The sequence below is a fragment of the Zeus faber genome, assembly GCF_960531495.2.
Source record: "Zeus faber genome assembly, chromosome: 19".
NCBI classification, from domain to species: Eukaryota; Metazoa; Chordata; class Actinopteri; order Zeiformes; family Zeidae; genus Zeus; species Zeus faber.
Genome location: NC_137206.1, coordinates 17,890,322 through 17,911,458, shown reverse-complemented (window position 1 = coordinate 17,911,458; position 21,137 = coordinate 17,890,322). Strand labels below are relative to the sequence as shown.

The following is a 21,137-nucleotide window of genomic DNA, read 5'->3' as shown; positions in this document are numbered from 1 at the left end:
CAGTGTCTGGAACTCCACCTCCATCCCAACATAGAAGGGCATTATGGGAGCAAATTGGGCACTCAAACAGTCAGCCCCTGACCTTCCCTCCTCCTAGATGTTGACTTCCTCCGCTATAAGGAGACACATTACATCTCACTCCGCAACAACGCGGCCCCGGTTCCCTCACCGCAGATAAAGAAAATGTCTCAATTAAATGTTCGCAAGAGTTACGGCACCCCGCCCCCGCCCCCCCCCTCCCCCTCCGGCAGCAGCGATCGCCACATTTGCACATCCTCAAAAGTTATTTGACATAAATTGCCAGAGTCACACCATTTCCCCCGCCAGACTCGGAGGCGTATTTATGACTGATCCCATTGACTGGGAGCTGAACCTCCAATGAAAAAAAAAAAAAAAAAATTCCTCAAAGAGCCGGTGGCCACGAGATACGCTGATCTACCCTCCGTCGAGCTCGCGTCGCGATGGAAACAGCCAGATACCAAACATGTAAATGCATGCATTAATGCACAAATATGCAACAGGGCCACTATCGCCCAGGGACGAGGGCTTGCGCGCGAGACAGCGGCTGATTGTATGCCATCTGAAGATGTTAGGAAGCAGGAACAGCAAACGGGAGCTTATCTCGCTAATTCAACGGTTACAAATGTGATCCTTTGCCGTTGTTTTGTAAAAGGAAAATGACAGGCAGGTGCCCATTTCGTGGACACGGGAACTTTGGCTTGGTATTGCACAAACCTCAGGTAGAGACAATGTAGATTGTACTACCGGTGGGTTTATTTTAAGAAGCTATTCACGATAATATCTCCCGAAAATAACGCACCACAAGTACAACAAAAAATGCCGAGGCTTTGATTATTATCTAATGTATGGCGTATTGAAGATCACGGAATCCAGCTCTGTGAGCCAACTTTAAAAATCGACTTGAGAGAATTCAACATCTTATGCCATCTTTTCATAAACTTAATAATCTTTTCATTTTTTTCTTGGATTTTTTTGTTCAGATTTAGGTTTCAAAGTGGTCTCATGTTTTTATTGGCAGCTTCACTGTCTCTAGTGGTGATAGGCCTGCTGAGCTTCATCCTCTTTGCCTTTTTGGAACGAGCTGCAGCTATTTCAACTCTAATGATAAAAAATACTGTATTATCACCCCGAGGTGGTAATACAGCAAAACACCTTGACCAGAGAGCGAAAAATAAAAGTTTCTCACATGGAAGGTCACTATTTTGTGGATATATAGTGAATGTTAGTTAATGAATAGAACCAGCCGGAATGAATGTGAGGACATAACATCTATATCCTCATTAACAGAAAAGACAAAAATACTTTTACATACAAGCTCTCAATCACACTCTGTTGTAATTACATTGCATGAATGGAGATTGAAGGCCTCCTTCTCCTAGAGGTTGGTAGTGCTTGCACCCTGGCACTCCACCCCTCCAGTAGGAGTGGCAGCAGCATCAGCAGCAGCAGCAGTGGCTCCAGGGCTTCCAGCTGGGACTGGCTGCGGCTGCCCGGACCAGCACCCAGGCTGGGGGAGGTGGTGGGGGGGTGGCAGGGGTGGCGGGGCAGACCGCAGGAACGCCCCGAGGCACCGCACTTCTGCACCAGTAAGGAAAACAGAATTTAATCTCCCCTAAAGAATGGCTGCTGCCCTCAGCGATTTAATCTGACACATGAAGGTTCCAACCGTCTGGGTGGTCGTTTCGAATGAGATTCCCGATAAGCCCTCATTCAAATTAAAGGCAAAGTAAAGGACGGGGATATATATATATATAAAAAAAAATAAAATAAAAAAATAAATTAAAAAAACCCCACACACTTTAGTTTTTCTTTTATTTCAAGCTCATTTTTATTTTCCATAATAGTGATTGGGAATAAACAGCTTTTTAGATCTGCAATGTTATATTACATATGGGGACAAATTAACTGTACACGCGAAGTTATAATTCTGAGGATTACCAGGTAGTTCAGCTGTTGTGATCGACTGAATTTAACCGGTCACCCATTCCTAGAGGAAGAAAAAAAAAAGAAAAAAAAAAAAAAAAAAAAAAAAAAAAAAAAAAAAACCTTTTCTACACACTAAGAGATGCTTTGACGTTAAAATTAAATATACATGGCACAACTTCGATGGAAAAAAATTGGAAGACTGAAAGAGAATGAAATATTAATACTGTTGATAATCCCAACTTTTCTTCCATTCTATGACCCCTTGTCACAAAACTCATTAAGAGCCATAGCTGTACCATAATTATTTGAATACAAGCATGACTTAAGAATGTGTTATTGCTTTTTCAGTGAGCGTCCGTGGTTATTTCGCACCTATCATGACACTCTGACTCAGACTCAATGAGACAATCAAACTTGCCCGGTCAGCGTTTCACGTATTCATGTATATGACCGCTCGCACAAATCAGAGATAAAGAATATTGAAGTGAATCACAAAAGTTTGATTTTGAAGAAAAAGAAAAATATATATATATACGTAGAAGAGGATGGGCCTAAGCAATCACCACCTGTTTTGCTGTCCTTTGTGTTGGCGTGGGGATATTAAGAAGCTCTGAACACGGGTTGAAAATCAGTTTGGCAAAAACAAAATAAATAATAAAAAATAAAATTAAAAAAAAAATCTCCCTTCACACGTTGTTTGAGATTGCAGGCACCATTTACAAAATGTACATAACCACACCAGCAATAGCCCACATCGCTGTGATGTGCCGTGTGAGTGTGTTGTGTGTGTCGCACCAACAAGCTCTTCTACTTTAAGGACACTGCTGGCTAAAGTGAAATTTCTTTTTTTTATTTTTATTTTTTTTATTATTCTGGCAGGTTTTACAAAACTGGGGAAAATATACATGAGGTCAATGAGCTTCCAGGAGTATTTGGCAAGCAACTCTGAACTTAGCTGTCTTTAAAATGTGGATAAAAGATCCAGTTCCAACTTAAAAAGACTGTGATGCAGACGCAAAGTTGAGAGACAGCTAATTGTCTGTGCAAGGAGATCCATGGCCCCACACACACACACACACACACACACACACACGCCCACACACACACACGCACACGCACACGCACACACACACACACACACACACACACACACACTTAGACATGTAGAAACTAAATGTTACACTATGGTGTAATGCAGGGTATTCCGTAATCATTTCAGTATGCATTAAACTGTCTTACAGTGAACGTCAGCCAACTTCTGAGTGGGCTACAGTCTCTTGCTGGTGTAGTGTTTTTACTCGTTCCACTTCAACCACGTTTCCCAGTGAGGTAAGAGCTCGAGAGGAGGCCTACTGCTGCTGCTCAGGAAGCGCAAAGATTATGTCTCGCAAGCTCTGAGCGCTCAGATCATTTTGCATCAAACTGAGGACGGATAACACTTGCGGCGTCAAACTGAAGCAGCAAAAAGGCGCGCACACACACACACACACACACACACACACACACACACACACACACACACACACACACACACACACACACACACACACAGGCTGTGAGAGGATTGGTGCTCACAACTTACCACATGCTGTGCAGCAAAAACAAAACAAAAAAAACAAAACAAAAAAAAGAAAAACAACTTAGAAGGGGTTAGTAATAATTGAGGGGGGGGGGTCCTTATGATTTGCAAAGCACCAAACACCAAAAAACACCAGGAAAAAGGAAAATGTATATGAAGGAAACCACACCCATGCAAGAAAAACAGATTCAAAATCCCAATTTGCCCCGAGTTAACTCAGCACTGCACATCTCCGAAATGGTGTTTGGTTTGACGTTCTGACACATTGAAAAGGTTAAAAAAATAATAATAATTAAAAAAAACAAAAACAAAAAAAAAAAACGTAGCAGAACTCCGAAATTCTTCTGGCAATGACTTGTGGAATACATATGCATCAGGTGTTTAACAGTGTGCATTCAACCACGAGTGGGTTTTTAGCTCGCTGTACTAGATATGGCTCCGTTTGGCTGTCCAGCCCTGGACGCACGCAGCCAGGCTCTGTGCGCTCTGCAGTGAGCAGTCTCGGCTCATGGAGGGCGTAATGACATTGAGTGGGGCTAAGCTAACGGGAGAGTGAGGGGGCAGCCGGTCTGTAGTTTGGAGGAGACGGGGGGGGGCGACGACAGAGCGCGGGGAAGTGGTCACCAGTAGAAGGACCGCGACAGGAAGTTGGCGGCCGTGCCGAGCCAGCCCGCGCCGTCGGTGATTGAGCCCACGCGCGTGACGGCCTTGTCCTGCTCCTGGGAGGGACTCTCCTCCTCGGGCAGGTAGTCCGGGATGTCCGTGTTCTCCTCCACCAGCACCGCACAGTCCTCCTGGAAGGACAGCATCCGCTGCACGCGGGCAGGAAACACAATACATCAGAACAAAGTAATAAAGAAAATAAAAAATAAAAAAAAAACCCACCTGAATACAGTTTGCTTAGAAAAAAAAAAAGCATTAAAAAGAAAACACCCAAAATGTTTTATTAGACGACTTGCAAGTATTATTATTCCAAACTAAGGTAACAATAGAGTATTATCTATCCAGGACTGACGCATGACTGATCCAAGCCTGACCTCTACTGGTGAATAAATATATTGCTTGGATTCTTTTTCATTTTTCCTATGTTTTACTAATACAGAAAAAAAAAAAAAAAAAGATTTAAAACTTACTTTAAAATTACTGATATAACCTGAACAAACACTACCATTTTGTATTTGGTCCTGTATATTCTTGCCTTTATTTTCAGTTCTTTGTACATAATAATCCTGTATCTGTAGCTCATGCTGCAAAACTATACAACAACGTGCCACCTAATGTAAGCTTAGGAAACAACAAAACTGAACTGAACCCATCTTCCCGCACGGTCACAGGCACGGTTTTCTTTATAACGATATAGAGGTTAACAGAACGTGCTTCGTTCCATGTGTGATGTCCAAACATCGTCGTGTTTACCTCTCCTCCGTCCTCCGCCTTGACCACCTGCTGTGCTGTCATTACTTTCGTGGAGTTGATCGCTGTACCCAGCGCCTAGGAGAAAACAAAATGTATTCGTGTGCTTTGCATCTCTGATGTGCAATACCTGAAATCAAACACATGGAATCTAGCATCTAGGGTTTCAACATATCCGCGGGCATGTGTCCCCTCCGGACAAGCCTCTTACCTCTGCTTTTAGGTCAGAACGGATCCTGACCACGCACCTCTTGACGGCCATCTGGAAGGTGAAGCTGATGACTCCACGGATCTTCAGCAGGGCCTCCTCGCACAGGCTTCTCCGAGTCTGAGTTCATAGGGTGGAATCGTAAAGGTAGAATAAGATGCATTTAACGGCGATGTGTAAGGGAGCGACTGACGGCGCTAATCTGTCATCGGAACCGACCAGGAAGACCCAAGATGAAAGGAGCGTGACCTGAATACCGAAGCTCCCTCACGCAAAGGCCAGCTCAATGTGGATTAGTGGGGGTTTTTCGTTTTTTTCCCCCTTTCGTGCCACATTCTTGTATGCAAGGAAGTTGACGTCTGCTCCGGACGCTTAATGGCTCTCTCGCTTTTCTGGAAGAAGATTCTACTTCACTACCGTTGCAAAAAGAAGCTGATGTACAGCTTTCCAATATATAAATAGGGCTAAAACTCATCCTGCGATAGATTATATTTTTAATGTTTAGAGGGGTGCAAAATTTGACATGAATATAACTTATTACACATTTAAGACAAAAATCCTTTAATGGGCAGATAAATGCATCATAGAGGAATATTGTCGGCATATCTTTGTTATTTGCCACAGTCGTGCGTCGTGTGTGTTGTAGCAGCACTGCTGCTTAACAGAGGCTGTCTGTCTGTTGTAATGTGATCTGGCTAGGTGCAAGCTTCCTGCGGAGCAGCGTTCAGGTTCAATCTCAGCGTCCCGCTGTTCAATGTCTGACATTTACACCCGACCACCCCCAGCCCTCATTCCTGATCAGATACTGCCAGACCGCACGGACACCCATCGCCATGACAACGATAACAGCCCTCATTGTGCATTGTGTTCATTCCTCTGTACGCCAGCGAGGGACACTCACAGAATCGTCCAGGCCGTCGATGTGCAGCACCACCGTCTTGGCCCTCTTGTTGGTGGAGCCCAGGAAGAACTGGGCCTTGCGCCGGCAGGACGCGGCCGCCGCCTCCGCCTGCTCCGCCTCGTCCTTCTCCGCCGCTTGAAGGATTTCATAGATCTCGGAGGCCAGCAGTTTGGTCTCCCCGGGTGACGTACCCCTTCAGTGGGGAAGGGGCAGGACCGAGCGGGATGTGGATGAAATGGGAGGGACACATGGAAGGGAGGAAACCGTGAAAGATTAAAAACATACATTGTTTAATTTCACACTTAAGGTGGGAGTGGAAATGGGAGGATATTAGGACCAAGCGGGCAGAGGTGTTGATTAGAACAGTCTGAGTAGTTCAGAAGACAACATTTAACTACAGTGGTACCTTGAGTTACGAGCACACTAACATACGAGTTTTCCGAGTTACGAGCCGTCGTTCCGTCTATTTTTTTGTATTGATTTGCGAGCAAAAATTTGAGTTACCGAGAGCGAGCTTCAGGTGCCGCCGCTGGTGGGCGTGGCGAGCGAATGCTGCCAGCATCCCACGTCTCACGTGGTTACCTGAGAGTGGGAGCATCGCTTTTGTGTTTTGTGCTTGCGACTCGTGCTTTTTGTGCAGTTATTTTGCCTTTTTTATTTTTTTTCCCAAACCATGGGTCCGAAAAAAGTAAGTGCTGAGAAGAAGAGGATGATGTCCATTGACTTAAAGCTCAAAATAATATAAAAACATGAGCGAGGTGTGCGGTGATGGAATTGGCGAGGCAGTAGGAGCGTAGTACTTCTACGATATGTACCATACTGAAGCAGAAGGAGACGATAAAGGGTATTACGCCAGCCAAGGGCGTTAAAACAATATCTAAGCTGCGGACCGCTGTCCATGAAAAGATGGAGAATCTGCTGTTGGTGTGGTTGACGGAGAAACAGCTCGCAGGAGATAGCGTGACGGAGGGTATCATCTGCGAGAAGGCAAAAATGATGTACACACTCTTTTATTGTGTTTTATTATGTTTTTATACAATATTTGTTATTTATAAATACATTTTTGTTATTAAAAAAACACAAAAAAATTGTGGTGTTTTTTTGGGGGCTGGAACGGATTAATGGCATTTCAATTAATTTCAATGGGGAAAATTTATTTGCTATACGAGCAGATTGAATTACGAGCTCTGTCACGGAACAAATTAAACTCGTAAGTCAAAGTAACACTGTATATCAAGATAACCAGAACTCCAGACGATAGCCTCATATCACGATAATAACAAATATTAACCTGTCCTAGAAGGAAGGTGTATGATGTAGTAGTGCCTGTAGTGCAACCTTTGCTGAACTAACCCATGTGTAACCTATCTTTACCCTGTGATGTCCTGCTCCGTTTGTTGCTGTTCACAGAATGGATCTTGGCCCAAAATCTGACCAAGTTCATGCAAAGCTGAGGGGGCTGTGTGTCTAAAGGTCATCCTCTTTCTGCCTGATGCTGGACAGCTTGATTCCTGCTGCGCTGAGGGTGGGGGGTGGGGGGGGCGCTGCTCTGCCAGGAAGAGCCAGACAACCGCAGTGACAGCCACATTGTCACCTAACCTTTCCGTCACAAAAACAGGCAGTGTCCTCTACAGCTACATACATTGTAAACACCATCTCCACTGAGTCCGTCTATCATGCAGGAATTATACAAAACTTGCAACACCCACATGACCATGTCGGTAAAACCCACGTTCAACCAGCCTTTAGTAAGTGAAATGCTCATTTAGGAGAACATGGTATTAATGAGCAGCAAAGCCAAGTGAGGTTGGGTATAGTGCTAAGGCAGCTTTTCAGCGAGCGAACCTGGGAGGCTAACGAGACGATAACGCCACAGGCGATATAGTTGTATGTGCCACCGGTTATCAGTCCATGTGTTATAACTGGACACGACATGAGCTGTCTGTCATCGTTGCCCTCTGGGAGCACTCTTGTTGCAGAACACATTCCAGCGCTATGAAAGTACTGTTAGCCACTCTGCACGACAGGCTGTCAGTGAAACAGGCTTCACTGCGAGCCGGCTCCTTGTGATATCTGAAAGAGATACATCTTTAAACCGACTTCCTTTATTAAAGAGAGAAAGGTGATCCCGGCAGCTTGGTGCGACTTCGCTAGACGTTCGCCCTGAGCCATGTGTTTACATTCGGCTCAGCTCGACCTCTGCCCAAAGTCAGAGTGTCTGGAATGGGAGCGACGGGAGCTGCTGCTGCTCCTGCGGGGCCCATCTTGACGTGACCCATGACTAGCTGAAGTGACTGGCATACTGGAGGGCCAGCCAGAGCCATGCGACAGGACGCAAAAAGGAACAAAACAAATACAACAGCAAAAATTCAACCTCCTGTCAGCTAATAAAAAAAAAATGTTCAGTCTGAACCCTCATGATTAGCAGCAGCCCATCAGCACAACAGGCAGAGACAGTCCGCCAACACCAACTAGCTACAGGAATCACAACATCTTCCCACCATGAATATAGGGATATATGCATATAAAACTCACAAACGCAGGTGTTGTGCAAACCTTGTAGGGCGCATTTTAGTGTCTTAAATGAGGAGCGTTAGCATCCCACTGACTGTTGCCAACCCCTAAAGACACTTTTCATAGGGTTTTGCCAGCATTACATCATTTCATAAATCATCTAGACAACCAAGAATTTCCAGATGTAATAATAGTCTTTCTCAAAAGATCATGAGAAAAACGTCTGTGGAATCAACATTTATGGATGGCTTGCTTTGCGGTGAAAAGAAGGGAAATACAGCTCTGGTCTTGCAAGCAGCTAACTTAAGTTTGCCTGAAGAGATTTATTTATAAGTATCCAACGATGTTAAGGCAATCAGACTAAATGAATGGTTAGTAATAACATATTTAGATTTTATTTACCGCCATTTTAGGGTTCATGGACATTTGCAGCACACCATATCTCTGAAAATACTGTCTGACTGTATGCTGACTATATTCTGTATTCAAAATGTGAGTTTTAAAAATTCCTGTGGTGATACTTTCACACTGTTGTCCTGATAGTGTCTTATTGTCATTGCAATATCAAACAAAAAGTTAAAGAAAGCAGCAGAGCTCAGTCTCTCAAAAGCACATATCCAGTGCCATTTAGGCTTGAAAACATTTTATAAAGGAAAATAAAACAAGCTACATCTGCAGAACAGCCTGCCAACCCCTGCAAACGGCGGGGGGAAACACGAGCAGACATCAGTATTAGCAGTGAGTAGATTTATCTTGAAACACGAGAAAGGTGGCAGAAAGCATTAAAATCTTTGACGTGCAGAAACAGCGAATTAATTGTTTACCACCCCGTTCTAATTCAACATTAATCACATTCATCCCGACACGACAGCTGAGAGGACATCTTCTTGTCCAGGAAGAAGGAAGGGGGGAAAAAAATTAAAAAAATGCAGATGGGCACGCAATGCATGCACAAAACAAAATAAATCCCCAGGATCAGGTTTTTTTGCATAAAAAGTGCAGAGTGAGCATGTGTGTGCGTGTGTGTATATGAAAAAGGGAGAGAGACAGAGATCGGTAGGAATGGAGAAAGAGAGCGAGAAAATGAGAGAGACAGATGCAGAGAGTGATGGGTACGTACTTCTGCATGACATTTTGCAGACTCAGCATCATGCCCAGCTCGCCCTTCATCTTCTCCCTGTTGGCTCGACATTCTGCCAGGTAGCGCACGGCCTTTGAAGAACAAGGGCGACTGTTGGACATTCACACTCAAAACACAGACATTGACGTCCGAGCGCCACTCCGGTCCCTGTGCACGCGTGGATGCATTTAATTACGTAACAGCTGTAAATGCACGCTCGCTCAATGTTTGTACACGACAGGGGTTCCCTTATAAAAGCAATGATTACATAAACCTCTTAGATGTTTGTTCCCATTGTTAGTCTTGTAGCGGGGGGGGGGGGGTCACTGTCACGTCAAGACTTATATAACTTATTGGCTGTATATGTAGAACTGTGATATGTGATGGCTTTGGAACAGATAGGGGAGAAAAGGCATTAGTACAATTTGAATTTATTTTAACAACACAAAGCAGACAGCAGGTGTCTCCATTGCTCTATTTTTTCAGATTTTGCTCAGTGAACACCACAATATGTGCCTGTGGCTGGGACAGTCAGTGGGAGGGAATACCCTCTGTACTGTCATTGAAATGTGCTGTGACACTAGCGGCCACCGGGGGGAGACAACTACTCTCAAGCGCTTATGAGAGCTGCACTATCTAGCGTTAACGTAGCATGAAAACAGTCTTGCTTTAAAGGGATCTGTAAAGTACTCTCTACACTACAAGTAGCTGCTTATGTTTCCTCCTTTCTATTAGATCGTGACTTGGGCGGAACAATTTGGGAAAATAATCGGATTGCAATATTAGACTAATATTTCAATATCTTTAAAGTTTCTTATCTTCTGCATTATTCACCAAACGCAAGCAATGAATCGTTCGATAGAAGTGGCACTCAACATTTCCCAGCTCAGGAGCCACATTAACAAAAATATTTTTGCGAGAGCCAAATTTGTGAAACGTTTTCCATCAAACCATTATGCATTTAAAAAAAAAGGCTACTAGTAATATCTTATTAAGGAATGAAAAGCATGATGTATGCAATAATTGCAATGTATTATTATTACCCTGACCATATGATTACTAACATGTTTTTATTAACATTGCAACCACAAATGTATTGTTTATTTATTTTTTGGTATTTTTCATACTTTAATGGACAGTTACGGGGCAGGGAGACAGGACAGGCAGGGGAGGGAGAGAGGGGATGACATGCAGCAAACGGCCTTGTGCAGGAATCAAACCCGGGCCACTGCAGCAAGGACTTAGCCTTGAAAATGGTGTGCTCTACCAGGTAAGCCACCAGGGCGCCCCACAAATAGTTTATTATTATTATTATTATTATTATTATTATTAAAAAAAGTATATTATATTAAGTACACATGTATACGGGTAGACGGGGACGGAAAACCGGAAGTTACATAGAGAATGTGAAGGGCCGACTCTACTGCGCATGTCTGCAGCCGCCTCCGGGTTTTTGCACTGCAGTGGTAGATGCTGTGATCTCTGGAATATCGCACTTAAATTAAGTTAAATGGCTTAAATAAGCCGTGGATTGATACAAAAGTTTTTTTTTTTTTCTATTTGTTAATTGCATGAAGGCTGTCGTGGTGCTTGTAGCATGGAAGCCGACGGAGGATTTGAACAGGGCTCGCGTGGCATGGTTGGTCCGGTGATAAGTTGTGGCTGCAGGTTATTACTTATGTACGGTAATAATATTGTTAAATAGAAATTATTAATAATACATTTGCCAGTGGAATCCATGTGATCAGCCAATGATAACTCAGTTAACAGATCATTGATCACTTCCAGGAAACAGAGCTCTATAGATGCACTCTCTCTTGAAGCCATCATAGATTGATGTGTCTAATGCGAAATTCAGTTTTGAATACTGCAGATAATGTCTCAGACAAAATTTTGCTCTCGAACTGCGGGTTGAGTATCCATGGGTTACATTGTGTAACATAAATAATAATAATTATACACACACATACATATACACATTATATATATATATATATATATATATATATATATATATATATATATATATATATATATATATATATATATATATGATAAGGTACTGAGTACAGAGTACTCGTTTTTGGGTAGAAATACACAAGTGTTCAGATACAGTAATGGTGATATCAATCTTTTGAAGGCAAAAGATTGATCTCACCATATCAATCTTTTTTTGTGTTCCTCCCAGTAACTTAATGTTTTCATTGCCTTGTTTGGACCAAATCAAACTCAATGAGTTCAAAATATTACACATGAAATGGAAACTGAAAATCACATTATGTCAGAATCAGTTTTATGCATTTGAATTATTTTTTGTGTACTAGTCGTTGTACATGAACAAAGTATCAGATGTGATAACAACACTACCCCTTGTACGTATGTCCATAACAGGAATAACACAAAGGTACACATAGACCTTACCAATAGTGCGGAGTAGACAACCTGTGGGTTGGGGTGATCGAGAAACAGGATCAGGCCAGGTAGACAGCCTTGGTCCTCTACTATGGCTCTTCTGTTGAGTGGGTCTGCTGCAAGATCTCGCAGCTGGTTCACCACAGTCAGTGCATCCAGCTCCCCACTCATGGTGCCTCCTGTCCTGGGGCCATGCACGTCCAAGCGGCCTCGTCACTCTGCTGTAAGGAGACAGGAGCGTCAGAATGTCGCCGGACCAACACTGGACAGACGAAAATCTCAGCTGGAAAATCCCTCCAAGTCGACTTCCTTTCTTGGTGCTGTATCTGAAAACGTGCATGATTTTTGGTGTGCGCGTTTATAAAGTCATGCTTTTCATATAAACCAAAAGATTTAAGAAAACGGTGTAGTTTAGTCTTGATGGCTGAAGGTGGACCCTTGAAGCCTCAGGGATATATGCGTAACTTTTGTAACAAGCTGTGAAATGACGACCAAGACCAAACTGCAAAGGCTGCTCAAAACTAAGTAATAGTAGTAAAATATGTTCATACAAGAAGAGCAAAAATACCTACAGGCAATACATATAGGCAAAAAATATGAGCATAATAATATTCCAAATTAAAATATAAGCATGTATTTATGTACAGTTTATATAGTGCGTACGGTGTTAATATAAGAGGGGGTAATAGTAACATTGGATGAGAAATGATTAGACAGATTAAACGGATGAGAGATTAGATTCGATTGATTATTAATTTAGCAACTATCTAATCTAATCGAATGTATGTGTGCGCCCGCAACGCTAGTTCTGACACAATAGCACAATTGACGGCGCACGCATCTCGGCGTGGCCGGGCGGGGGGTTTAAACCCCGAATTTACTTGTCACTTTTGAGTCCCACAACGTAAAACCTCCGGCGACCGAACGCCTGCGCAACGTGTAACATTGGTCCCCGACCCCGGGCTCACCCCAAATCAACGCCCTGCCCTGCCCCGGCCACTCAGCAGCGCCTCGGCGACGAGCTAAGGTGGCTAGCCAGTCCACGGGCTCGCTCGCCGGGGGAAAAAAAACGAAAAAAAAAAAACCAGCCTACCTGTCGTCAAGAACTACGAGGCAAAACCATGAGAGACCGGAACCACGCGGCTGGGAACACGGTGACCGGAGCGCTGGACGGCCGCTGGCGGGGTCGAAGGCACCCCCGGCTGGGAACAATATGTGCAGGCCCCGCGCGGTCGGCTCTCCGCTGGTCGGCGCTGGCAGCGGCGGCGGCGGCGGTCACTGTTTTGGGTTTCGTGGGCAGGGGTGGGTACGATTGTTTTGCCCGGTCGGCGCCTCCCGGTTCGACACGGGCATTATATTAGGGACGAGAGACTCCCCCCCCCCCCCGCGATTCGATTCTGAACGAGTCTCTGTTTTTCGACTCGCCATTCGTTTGACTCGGGAGGTGTGAACTAGTGTCGTCAGAGACTATCGTAGACGCGGAATTTTTGCAAAGGGGGGGAAAAAAAAAACCCACCCTCCATGATTTCGTCCGCGACTCTTGCGTCACTACTTTACGCGGCACACAACGCGACCGGGCAGGACGGGTGGAATATACGAGCGCACTCGTAGTTTCGGCGCATGTGATTGGGTCGCAGAACACGGACGGGGGCGTCCTTTATTCACTGAACATGATTGGCTACGTTCAGCTATCAATCAAGCGACAAACGTCGCTGCGTTCCCCTAATTTGGAAGCTCGGAGTTGGGTCCCCGTGCCTCGGGTTTGTGTTTGAACACACGTTTCATTTCGATCGACACTACCCGCGTCGTCCTGTGCGAAGGCGCAATAACGACACTTGCAAGATCGTATAACTCACAAGCTTTGTCAAACAAACGACCCGCTTCCCGAGGGCGGCGCCGGTGGAACGCGTTGGGTTCCAAGGTGGGGAATCGCGGATTTCCGAGTTTGACCCAAACGCTGCATAACCCCCCGGTAGCATGCAGTTGATAGTGAAGGCCAACCCGCAGTGTGGAAGCCGCCACTGCGCGTCGGGGTCGCCACGAACTTAAAACCGACATCACGATAAGAAATGTGTTTTCGTGACACGCTCGCCAACAAGGTAACGTGATTTGTCGCTAAAAGTGGACTTAATTTAGCAAACGGCCAACAGCCAGTTGGCGAACCTTTTACAAGTTCGTTTGCCCGCTAACCGCACTAGCATAGCCCCCCAGTCAGGGTAACCCAGCACTACAGAAACATTAAATATTAACCTTTGTGGCCAACTGCGTTTTATTAGGTTGTCGGGTTTTTACTTTTGCTTTTGCTATTGCTTTTTTTTTTTTTGCGGATCATATTCCCACGAACTCGCACGAATACTATCGTTGAATATTATTAAAGGGGGACGTTTAAAAACTCAATGTGGTGCGTTGCTGTATGTTTTATAGTGCGACAACTGTTTCGTTTTCGTCCCTGGTATGTATATGTACAGGCTTTATTTTATTTGTGTGTGTATATCCAACCAGACAAACAGAATGCTCGATTTCTTATTTTTTTGATAGTGTTGTTGATACAGATTTTCAGGTTTGTATTTAGCCTTTATAAAAAAAAAAATATATATTCTTATTATTGCTTTTTGTTTTGATGTGAGTGGCTTTAACACCGAAAATTCCCACGGCGATGGAAATAAGCGACCCTCAGTCTACCTTGTCTCTCCGAAATGCATTTCGTTGCCTCAGTACTTCTACTCTGTGCGTTGACAATTCGTTGAATCAAATGGTATCTGTGTCTCAGGCCCTGACAAATAACACCAAGTCGCTTCCTGTAGTGGGGTCTTTGTTCCGCCGGGACCAGGTTCAGGTGGTTCAGCACTCGCCTCTCACGCGCGTTGTTTGGATGGGGCGAGCTTCACCTTTTCTGTCTCTTGTGTGTTTGTCCCCCACAGACGCCGCTCGGGTGTAGATGCTCTTGGTCTCACCTCCCCTGTGCATCTTCCGCCGCTCGAAATGAGTAGAGAACATGAACGGATCGAAATGGATCTGGTATGGCACCCTGTTGGGACTCTCACTCATGTGGTTTTGATGTATATCATATTAACCACTTTTCTATTCTCTATACATCTTTCGGTGAGAGCAAACCGTACCGGTTATCCCTTTTAGACCGCATTTAGACAGCAGATTGTTAGTTACTCAACTATGTTTTTTTCTTCCTTCGAAAAATGTCTTCACATTGACTGATAAAACCCATGTTACGTTTGTTCCATGTTCAGGTATCTGTTTAATTTGTGGACACAAGGTGGACTCCAATCATCTCTCTTAATTGCGTATTTCATTAGAGATATCATGAAAAGAGATATCATTTCTCTCATAGTCTTTTCTGTTGGTGTTTGTTGTTTTGCTTTTTTTTTTTTTCCTCAGGCATTTGGATCAGCCAAGCCCTATGGGTCCTCAAGAAGTATTGTCAGGAGAATAGCAACAAGTCTTCCTCTTAAACCCTGCCCAAGGGTCCAGTTCCAGGTGAGGGAATGATTCCAGGGCCCTGGAGCCCATTTGGAAAAGTTTAAAAAGTGTTTTATTTAACTATGTGAGGAAGTGAAATCTTGATATGTTTGTGAATTGGGTCTCTACGTTTGGTTATTTCAATAAATATATTCTTGCTAGTCTTACTTAGATTTTTGCTAACCTTTTATTTCTCTTTGAGATTTCGTAATCATAATCATCATCAAACTACTGTTTTGTTATATAAATGAAATGTCATTCTCTCTCAATTTCTTTACTGTCTCTATCACCCCTGTGCTTTCTTTTGCTCTTGTTTCCACTTTCCAGCTACCCTCCCTCGCTATGAGGAATGCTGTATGTCTGCTTTAGGTCGGTTCACTTGCTAACCTACAACAGCCTTGTGCTGACTAATGGTGTGCTGATTTGTCGTACAGAAACACTGTAGAGAGTGCCGTGGAAAGTTCCTCTTTCCTTCCTTTTCCTTAACTTTATTCTTATTATTAAAAATAACGATCTCTGTTCTAAGATAAGGCCTGTCTTTGAAAGTGTGATTGTCTGCTTGTCCGTGATCTCTAGCTGGTTTAGAGAACATGTGTTTATTCTATTTGAGTAATGATCTCCTTTGCTGACAGCTCCATCCTTACTCTGAGGACTCTGGCTTCCTGAACGGGCCTCGAAAACAGAAGTTTCTGGTGCCCTCTCTGGCCGATGTCAGCTGGATCGACAGGGAAGAGGAGAAGGACGACGACGACGACGACGATGACTACTTTGGTAGACCCAGGTGAGATGGTAGTGGAGAGAGCTTTGTACTAACGCACCATGGACAGTTTCTCTGCACTTCAAGGGAGTTTCTTTTTTTTCAAAAATTTCAAGAATTGTCTACAAACATTGTATCGCACTTCTACAACATTCTTTTCGTGCTTCAAATAAAAGTCAATACTGACAACAGGAATCGTGTCGGGAAAAGTAGGTGCGTTTTAGTATTCACATTAGGTTCCTTCCGAAACACATTTTATTAATAATCAGACTTGGAAGTGGATTTATCTACTTTAACGCTGGTGGCGAGCACCAATTACAGTGAAAATGTTAATTTTATCACAGTTAAGTCAACAAAATGAAAATAAAAGTAAACTCTCAGAACCCACAGGGCTTGACAGGGCTTGACACTTAACAGTTGCCCGGTTGATTTTCAAGACCCGCTCCTGCCCTGCACCCGCGACGTGCAGTAACATACCCGCCTGCCATACGGCTAATTAGTTCTGCAACCCAACTCTACCCGTCGACACAAGATCCGCAGCTCGACCCCTCGTGTTACTTCCAGTAACAGTTCCACCTCGTTGTCGGTCCAAGCAAAGGAATCTCTGGTCGTACTTTTTTTCCATTGCTGTTCTTCTTCCGTAGTATTCTCCGTAACTAAGTAACCAACCGCAGAGTAGATAAAAATAATAAAAATTAGACAACAAAAACAACCTCAAATCTTTTTTCTTTTTTTTTGCAGGATCCGATGCAGGTCTTTGGCCTGTTGCCGTGGCAAAACAAATTAAATTGTTTGACTGTGGGTTCGTTATTCAAGGATTCTGATAATAATATTCTGATAATCTGAAACTAAAGCACTACTGATGGTTCTTTATGACAGCATTTAAGGGTTGCGGCGCTGACATGTTAAGACTTACAGATTCAGTTGCTGTAAAGCAACTGTTAAAACAAAGACAAAAGGGTTTAGGCTGTTTGAAACATGGCAACCATATTGTCAATTTCGGTAACCAAAAGCTGATGCCTGTTTGCCAAGCCTGGCAACCACTTTTAAAAGTTAGCATCAAGCCCTGATTGATCTTGAAGTGATCGTTTGACACGTCAAACCGGACACAACTATATATAAATGTACTTTTTATGGTAACAACAGACTTGCATTGATGTTATCAAGTACCCAAATAGTCTGGGTACTTGAAATTTCTTGTGTGTAAATAATTGAATTCCAAATTTTAGATGCCTAAGTGCACTGAGAAGAAGCGCTTGTGTGGCAAAGGGAAAAAAAAAAAAAAAAACACACCGCATGATATTTGGTATCGGTCACGGGTTGAGCTCACTCAATTCGCGCTCTGATCGATCCCGCTCCTTCAAATTGGCGTTTGTCGGTTGGAAAAAAAAAAGCAACAATGGGCTCTGTGCTTTCTCTGTTGGCGGCCTCGTGATCATTGTCCTCATTGGTACCAGAAGGATGCCCAGAAAAAGGTGCTTGTTGGACAAAAGCCCATAGTAATCAATTCAGTGTCAGTGAGCCAAACAATGTATTTGTCAAAATGGATTTAAAAATGGTGGTTTCTTTTTCAAAGGCAGGCAAATATGGTATTTTTTAATTTTTTTTTTTTTTAAATCAAAGTCATTGATTAGAAACACGCATTGAAGTTGAGGTGTCTGTTCAGGCATGGAACATTTTCTGACAATACTCACACAACCCTCACACCCGTGTGGAGCCAGAGCCACTTGGCGTCATACCACCAAGCCAGACACATTGCGCACTCAAACAGTGTGAAATACGCAAATTGTTGGAGGAGGTTTTCACGGGGCACTGAATATATTATTATATTTTATAATTTAAGGACAGGAAATAAAGGAACAGTTTAACTGCAACATCTCCGTTGACAAAGACATTTATTCTCGTTGAAACAGGTCGAGTCCAGCGACAGGGCTTCTGTTCCGAGCCCACCAGTCTCAACCTCCAGCAAGACGGCTGGCCAGACGGAGGTCCTTACCCAGTCTGCATAAGGGGGATCCGGACCCCCAAGGGCCCACGGTCGCAAACAACGAGACTTTTCAGAAGATCAGCGCACTGGAGACAGAACTCGCCAAACTCCGAGCTCAGATAGCGCAAATAGTCCTGGCACAGGAGAAGAGCACGCAGCCCGGTGAGTCCAAAAAAAAAAAATAGCCGTTTCCGTCTGACGGCCTGTGCCTGTCTCGTAGGGTTTCATTGTAATGCCTTACATCTGCCACTAGATGTCACCATCTCACGTACGCGCGGCACACACCTTTTACCCGGCTGTCTCTCATCCACCTGCTCCAGGCGTCCCTCCTCCTCCTCCTCCTCCTCCACCTGCTGGCGCTGCTCCCCCGCCTCCTCCACCGCCCCCTCCTCCACCGCCTCCCCCGCCCCAAGGCCTCCAGCGGGCCTTCTCGGCCATCGACCTGATCAAAGAACGCAGGGGGAAGAAGGGGGACGGCCGATCCGCAGAGGGTTCTGAGCCCAAGGCGGCGGAGGTTCCCAGCATGCTCGACGTCCTGAAGGACATGGGCAAAGTGAAGCTGCGCTCGGTGAAAGGGTAGGCGGACGCAGCGGTTCACTGCATTTCTGTGACCCCCCCTGACCAGTGCCATTCTAATGTGTGTGTGCGCGAAGTCGACAGGGGGAGGCTCCCGCCAAGGCCTGCGACCCGACAGACGCCGCGTCGCTCATCGCCGAGGCCCTGAAGCGCAAGTTCGCCCACCGCTATCGCCACGACAACAGGCAGGAGGACGGGGACGAGTTCACGCTCCCCGTGCCGGAGACCAAACCTCGAGCAGAGACCCCCTCGGTGAGAGCCCTTCACCTCGAAACACATAAGAACTATTATGCGAGATGGGAATTCGGTTTCGTATCGTTGAATGTTGACTTTAAGGCTGCGTCACCGTTAAGTTTTCTGAACTTTGTCGATTTGTTCTAATCAACACCTCCACCTGCTTGGTCATAATATCCACAGTAGTAATCATTGCTTCTCTGATGCTTCTGTAGATATCTTATTAAAGTACCGCTAGGCATCCCCAAAGTATAGTACAGATATTGATGTCGGGGTATTGCGATATTTGCTTTGGTCACTGTCATCTGTCTGGTATCTAACGCGCTCCGTTCTCTGGTGCAGTTTGGGCAGCACATGTTGAAACCCACCGGGAAAAAGAAGTTCCTCTAACCGCGCGTCCGTCTCCGGATGAGCGACGCGCCCCGTCGTCCCCACGCCGGAGGTTTCTCTGAAGGGGCGAGCCTCTCACCTCTCGGCGCCTCGTCCGACAGTCACCCGCTCGACTGTTTATGCCGTTTTTTGCACTTTGATAATTTATAATCAGCGTTCTGTTGTGCCTCGACAGTTTTAGTTTAGTTTGTCTTACTGAGAGTTGTGTTCCTCCGCTCAGGAGTCTTAATTCCTGCTGTGCGGTTGGGCTTTTAAGTCGGTGATATTTAAGGTAAATATGTGTTTGTTTTGTTTTTATGGCAACACTACAGAATCCCAACAGGTTCGACTGGTTAATCCCATCTGACAGCTTTTTTTTGTTTGTTTGTTTTTTGTTTTTTTTAAGTGCGTGTTATTGTAATAAAATGCATATTTGTCTTTCAGGGCTATTTAAAGTATTGGACTTTATTTCAGGAGAAATTGAGCACTTTCTGACCTGTATTATCACACCTAAAGTCTGAAATGTAACTTTGGCCTCAGTATATCTTTTCATATTTGACCCAGCAAATTATGGTCTGAATTGAATGACTTAATTTAAGCTTTAAAGTTTTTATTGCAAATGGAGACCAGTTATATTGTGTCGGGAGAGGATAGTGTCGGACAGAAGGACAGTGAATGACATGTTATGTTTGGGTTTTTCCAGAGCACATTTTACTTCGTGTAAATGTAGTTTAATGTAGAGTCTTTAATTTATAGCCAAAGACGTTCCAGTGATGCTGAGAGGCATTACCTCCAAATGACCATTGTTTACTTTTTTTTTTTTCTTCTTAAGTCTGTCCTTTGTTTCTCTTTATTTTCATGATAAAGTGGTACATTATGAGGGAGAAGCTCTTTAAGAGATTTGCTACACCGTAGACAAATGTTCAGCCGTTTTTATCAATAGTAATGATTTTGTTATTGTGCATTGGTTGTTGTAAACGGGAGATTCTCATGTCACTAGAACCCTTAAGGCCTTCACCCAAGGCTCATTTCCACACAGGGAAGAATACTTGAGTCCCCCATAACATCGGCAATGTTTTTTTTCCTTAATCCGGCTATAAAGGATTTTTACGATTTGACAGCCATGTCACTCGCTCCTTCCTGTCACAGAAAAAGCAGTTTTCAGACGGTATTATGTTTGTTCCCACTCATTTTTAAGACGACCACTGTTATGACCGCACGTATTCCGATCTCGTTTTCTCTGTTTAATGCCAGTGTCGTTGCTGTTTCAAGTTAACGAGGGAAAGTGGACTTGTGCTGCCAGTACTATCTAAGATAGTCACGGAATCCCATTAGTGCTGGTAAATAACTTGATTTGTGGCTTAATAAAGTAATCTAAACTCAAGTGTGTTTGATACTTAAAGAGTCTGATATGGTTGCGTGTTCCATTATGTTTTAAGTCACCTGAAAAGGCATTGCATTAACTAAAGATAAGTTATCTTGTCTGAGTTTGTTATCCTTCCAGTGTTGAATAGAGGTCATATTAAATGTTATCAATGTACCTGTCCGCTTCCTGAAAATACAAAATCATTATGTCAACAATGGGTTTTATTAATCAAATCGGAACTGCAACAGGCATGTATCAAAAAGGGTCAATACGGCAAAGC

General features: G+C 44.0%; 2 protein-coding genes across 2 annotated transcripts; one reads left to right on the top strand and one right to left on the bottom strand.

Annotated features, from left to right (window-relative positions):
- Positions 1-1,859: 1,859 nt before the first annotated feature.
- Positions 1,860-13,340, bottom strand: armc1 (armadillo repeat containing 1). The gene is made up of 7 exons (XM_080020560.1): positions 13,188-13,340; positions 12,104-12,315; positions 9,683-9,774; positions 6,049-6,241; positions 5,151-5,267; positions 4,943-5,017; positions 1,860-4,338 (listed from the first exon to the last, which is right to left on the bottom strand). Exons 2-7 carry the CDS (start codon positions 12,263-12,265, stop codon positions 4,147-4,149), a joined length of 831 nt encoding a protein of 276 aa, XP_079876686.1. The 5' UTR covers positions 12,266-12,315; positions 13,188-13,340; the 3' UTR covers positions 1,860-4,146.
- A 731-nt stretch (positions 13,341-14,071) lies between these two features.
- mtfr1 (mitochondrial fission regulator 1) lies at positions 14,072-20,875 on the top strand. Its single transcript, XM_080020543.1, has 8 exons — positions 14,072-14,193; positions 15,016-15,112; positions 15,488-15,586; positions 16,201-16,349; positions 18,239-18,474; positions 18,633-18,888; positions 18,966-19,140; positions 19,465-20,875. The coding sequence occupies exons 2-8, from the start codon at positions 15,077-15,079 to the stop codon at positions 19,510-19,512; spliced, it is 999 nt and encodes a 332-aa protein (XP_079876669.1). The 5' UTR covers positions 14,072-14,193; positions 15,016-15,076; the 3' UTR covers positions 19,513-20,875.
- Positions 20,876-21,137: the final 262 nt, after the last annotated feature.

Coding starts and splice junctions, on each gene's coding strand:
- armc1 (XM_080020560.1), bottom strand. CDS start 12,265: ATGAGTGGGGAGCTGGATGCACTGACTGTGGTGAACCAGCTGCGAGAT. Junction 9,775..12,103: donor TTGTCTACTCCGCACTATTG/GTAAGGTCTATG, acceptor TGTTCTTCAAAG/GCCGTGCGCTACCTGGCAGA. Junction 5,268..6,048: donor TCGACGGCCTGGACGATTCT/GTGAGTGTCCCT, acceptor CTATGAACTCAG/ACTCGGAGAAGCCTGTGCGA.
- mtfr1 (XM_080020543.1), top strand. CDS start 15,077: ATGAGTAGAGAACATGAACGGATCGAAATGGATCTG. Junction 15,587..16,200: donor GCCCAAGGGTCCAGTTCCAG/GTGAGGGAATGA, acceptor CTTTGCTGACAG/CTCCATCCTTACTCTGAGGA. Junction 18,475..18,632: donor GGAGAAGAGCACGCAGCCCG/GTGAGTCCAAAA, acceptor CACCTGCTCCAG/GCGTCCCTCCTCCTCCTCCT.